At 46.7% G+C, this 4,009-nt stretch overlaps 1 protein-coding gene across 1 annotated transcript; it reads left to right on the top strand.

Annotated features, from left to right (window-relative positions):
• Positions 1-467: 467 nt before the first annotated feature.
• col8a1a (collagen, type VIII, alpha 1a) lies at positions 468-2,967 on the top strand (the record flags this gene model as incomplete). Its single annotated transcript, XM_083996638.1, has 2 exons — positions 468-762; positions 1,031-2,967. The coding sequence occupies 2 exons, from the start codon at positions 468-470 to the stop codon at positions 2,965-2,967; spliced, it is 2,232 nt and encodes a 743-aa protein (XP_083852764.1).
• Positions 2,968-4,009: the final 1,042 nt, after the last annotated feature.

Genomic DNA, 4,009 nt, shown 5'->3' with positions numbered 1-4,009 from the left:
AATTTAGCAGATTTAGTTTTCTAGTTGAAGGAACCAGCAATGAAGTCAAGTGATCTCATCAATACATGTCATCAAGGCTTTAAAACTGCTGTTTCGTTCAATGCAAAATTGTTCATGATGATTTACAGTAAGTTATGCTGTGGATGGTGATTTTGGAGAATAATATTAAAGTCTTATTAAAGTTAATTGTGCTTTTTTTGGCTGCCTATGACAATATTGCACAACACACACCATTTATGCACATTCAAGTGCAGTATGTAATTCCAGTGTATAGCCACCAGAGGGAGACCGAGTGAGGCCTGCAACTACCTGCACCATGTAAATAAGGGTGTTGAAGGCATTCATGAAAGAAGTATTAAACTGTTACCACAGTAATGTTTGATGTTTTTCCTAATGTGCATGATCTAAAAAGAGGTACAATCCTGTCTCACATCTTGACTCCTTTACTTTTCATTCAGGCCTTGGCCATGCCTCCCCTCCCTGTCCCCCTCCTCCTGGTGCTGCTACAGCTTGTAGTGCTTACTTCTGTGAGTGGTGGAGCATACTACCAACACAAGCAACACCCCCAGCAATACCAGCCAGTTCAGCAATTCCAACACATGGGGATGGGCAAAGATGGCTTTCCTCAGCAACAGTACCTTGGCAAAGAGGTACCATACATGCAGTATCCTCATTATAGGAAGGAGCTACCCCAGATGCCTGTGCTCAAGGGCAAAGAAAATGCTCGCAAAGGAGGTGGATATAAGGGTGGTCAAGACAAAGGTGAGAAATTTCACTAACCAAGAATCTTTCAAGCACATTTATGTTCAGACTATTACCAAATGTGACAAAACTTATTAAAACATGTGAAGGCCACAACCATTCCTTTAGTTTCAATAGCATATTGTATATAATTTGTTTTGTATTGGTTTCCTCGAGTGCCAGAAAGGGATGATTTATAGAAAGTATCTTCTAAAATCAATTGGCAACTTTGTCCATACTGTACTGTCAATTTCATGACTTCCACTTGAATGTTTTTCCTTCTTCACAGGTCAGACAATCCCCAGTGGTGCTGAAGGAATTCCTCAAGGTGAAGCAGGCCCAGCTGGACCACCTGGACCTGCTGGGCCTCCAGGACCTCCTGGACCTCCAGGAAATGGACAGCCAGGACCTATTGGACGACCTGGACCTCCTGGTCCACCGGGTGTCCCCGCAGTGGGGAAAGCAGGTATGCCAGGACTCCCCGGCAAGGCAGGAACAAATGGCGAGGCGGGGCCACAAGGAGAAATGGGCCCGAGGGGTGAGGAAGGGCCATCTGGACAACCAGGACCTCAGGGTCCCCCAGGACCACCTGGGCTACCAGGAATAGGTAAACCAGGTGTCCAGGGATTACCAGGCCAGCCAGGAACAAAAGGAGAGCCAGGTCACAAAGGTCTGCCAGGACTACCAGGATTACCAGGACCCAAAGGAGAGAAAGGGATGGGCCTGCCGGGACAACCTGGTCACAAGGGGCTCCCAGGACCCCCAGGACCAGCTGGCCCAAGAGGACTGCCTGGTTTTGGAAAGCCTGGGTTGAATGGGGCACCAGGCCCACAGGGACCCCCAGGAGAGAAAGGCCACCCTGGAGAGCAAGGAACAGCTGGGCCACCTGGTGAAGGAGGACAGCCTGGCCCACCAGGACTACCTGGTCAAGGAAAGCCAGGTCAAAACGGTCTGCCAGGGCAGCCAGGAACGCCAGGTGCAAAAGGTCATCCAGGCCCACCAGGTTTGCCAGGAAAGCCGGGACTACCTGGATTTGGTAAACCAGGACTCCTCGGACCGAAGGGTGATAAAGGTATGAGTGGGCCACCTGGACCTCCAGGACCGAAAGGAGATAAGGGCCACGGAGGACTTCCTGGTATGCTTGGACCTCCTGGGCCAAATGGTCCACCAGGCCCACCAGGACCTATGGGACCTTCAGGAGGTTTAGGTGCACCTGGTCCCAAAGGTGACTGTGGAGATGGAGGACCTAAAGGGCTTGATGGAGCCCAGGGTGATCCTGGTCCTCCTGGGATACCTGGAAAGGATGGTCTGCCTGGAGAAAGTGGAGAGCCAGGGCCAAGAGGCCCCCCAGGAGTAATTGGTGCCAAAGGAGATGGAGGGCATAAAGGCCTTCCTGGTACCCCTGGTCCTCCTGGACTTCAAGGGCCAAAAGGACAAAGTGGATTACCTGGTGAAGTGGGACCTCAAGGTCCTAAAGGAATCCCAGGAATGGATGGTGCAGGAGGATCAATTGGGCCTCCAGGTCTTCCTGGACCAAAAGGAGACAGTGGTTCACCTGGTCTACCTGGTATTAAGGGTGATGGAAGTCCAGGTCTTCCTGGTCCTATCGGACCCCCAGGAAAAGAGGGCCCGTCAGGGCCCACTGGACAGGTAGGTCAGCCTGGCCCCCCTGGACCACCTGGTCCACCTGGAGCAACTGGACTGTCTCCTGATATGGCTGGAGTCCTCTCTGAAATGGGTCCTGGACTAGATGGTGTTAAAGCTGGTGGTTATGGTAAAAAGGGCAAGTATGGAGGCAATGGTGCAGAAGTAATGGGTGCCAATGGGTTGGAAATGCCAGCTTTCACAGCTGTAGCAACAGTTCCCTTTCCACCTGTAGGCACTCCAGTTGTCTTTGACAAGCTGTTGTACAATGGTCGCCAAAACTACAACCCCCAGACAGGAATTTTCACCTGTGACATGCCTGGAATTTATTACTTTGCCTACCACATCCATTGCAAAGGAGCTAATGTTTGGGTAGCTTTAATGAGGAACAATGAGCCGGTGATGTATACATATGATGAATATAAAAAGGGTTTTCTAGACCAAGCATCAGGGAGTGCGGTATTGCCTCTACAACCTGGAGACACTGTGTATATTCAGCTGCCCTCAGATCAGGCCTCAGGACTTTATGCTGGGCAGTATGTGCACTCCTCCTTTTCCGGGTACTTGTTGTATCCGATGTAAAACCACAAACTGCAGGGAGAAAGAGGCCTAATGAAAACAAAATGGGAACATATTTTTGTACAATATGAAATATGACCACACATTACCTTAGACTGAGCAGCCTGTAAAGTCAACAGACTGTTGATCATCAACAGAAATATTTCAAGGAAAATTTTAAGTATAATTGTCTGTATGTACAGCAGCTTTTATACTGTGAACCCTTATCGCTGTTTAATTGAGAGAGCAAAGATTTATTATTTTACAGCATGGAGAAAAAGGCACTCATAGAACCCCTAAAGATTGCTCCAGATGTATTTTCATCCACAAGAGAGAAAAGTTGTTATAAGGTACAAAGACATGAGGGGAATGTGTGAACTGTACACAAGAGATGATAAAACATTTCTGGATGCAACACTGTCAGATTCTGTCCCTGTACCTCCTCAACACTGGCAGCTACCCCATGTGTTATGAATGTGAAATACAGTAGAAAACATGGTAGGACATTTCTATTTGCATGCCTTTGTATAAAATATAGTCTTTGTCTCTCAGTTGGAAAGCAAATATGTAAAATTACAAGAAAGATTATTAACAGGTTTACACTGCAGCAGTTTGTGTTTCAGATTTAGACATATTTCTGGCTGCGTGACCTGCAGATAACTGAATTTTGATATAAACTCAAATTCAGATTTCCAAAGGATCAATCTTTCAAGCTCCCCATTGGCTTTCCAAAGAAGAATTAAATCAGTAAAATACAGGTGGGAGCAACCTAAATGGCTTTCACTTCAGGTGCAGAGAGGCATTACATGCAACAGGAAAAACTGTTCCATGTAATGATAGTTAATGTGCTCACTTGGGAGGGCAAACAAAAAGTAGAAGATCAAGATTGAATAATCACACATGAAATGTTACCTAAACATGTGTGTAGGTAACTGACAATTGCTCCCATGAGTGAGAATCAAAGAGCAAGAATGTAATATGGTATTCATTTTTATGTCTTAATGTTTGCATATAGGTTTATGGTTGTCGTGCTCTACAGACATTTTTGTGCTAAAACTAAAAGGTC

This window comes from Trachurus trachurus, assembly GCF_905171665.1.
Source record: "Trachurus trachurus genome assembly, chromosome: 21".
NCBI lineage: Eukaryota > Metazoa > Chordata > Actinopteri > Carangiformes > Carangidae > Trachurus > Trachurus trachurus.
This window is presented reverse-complemented; position numbering and strand designations above follow the sequence as displayed.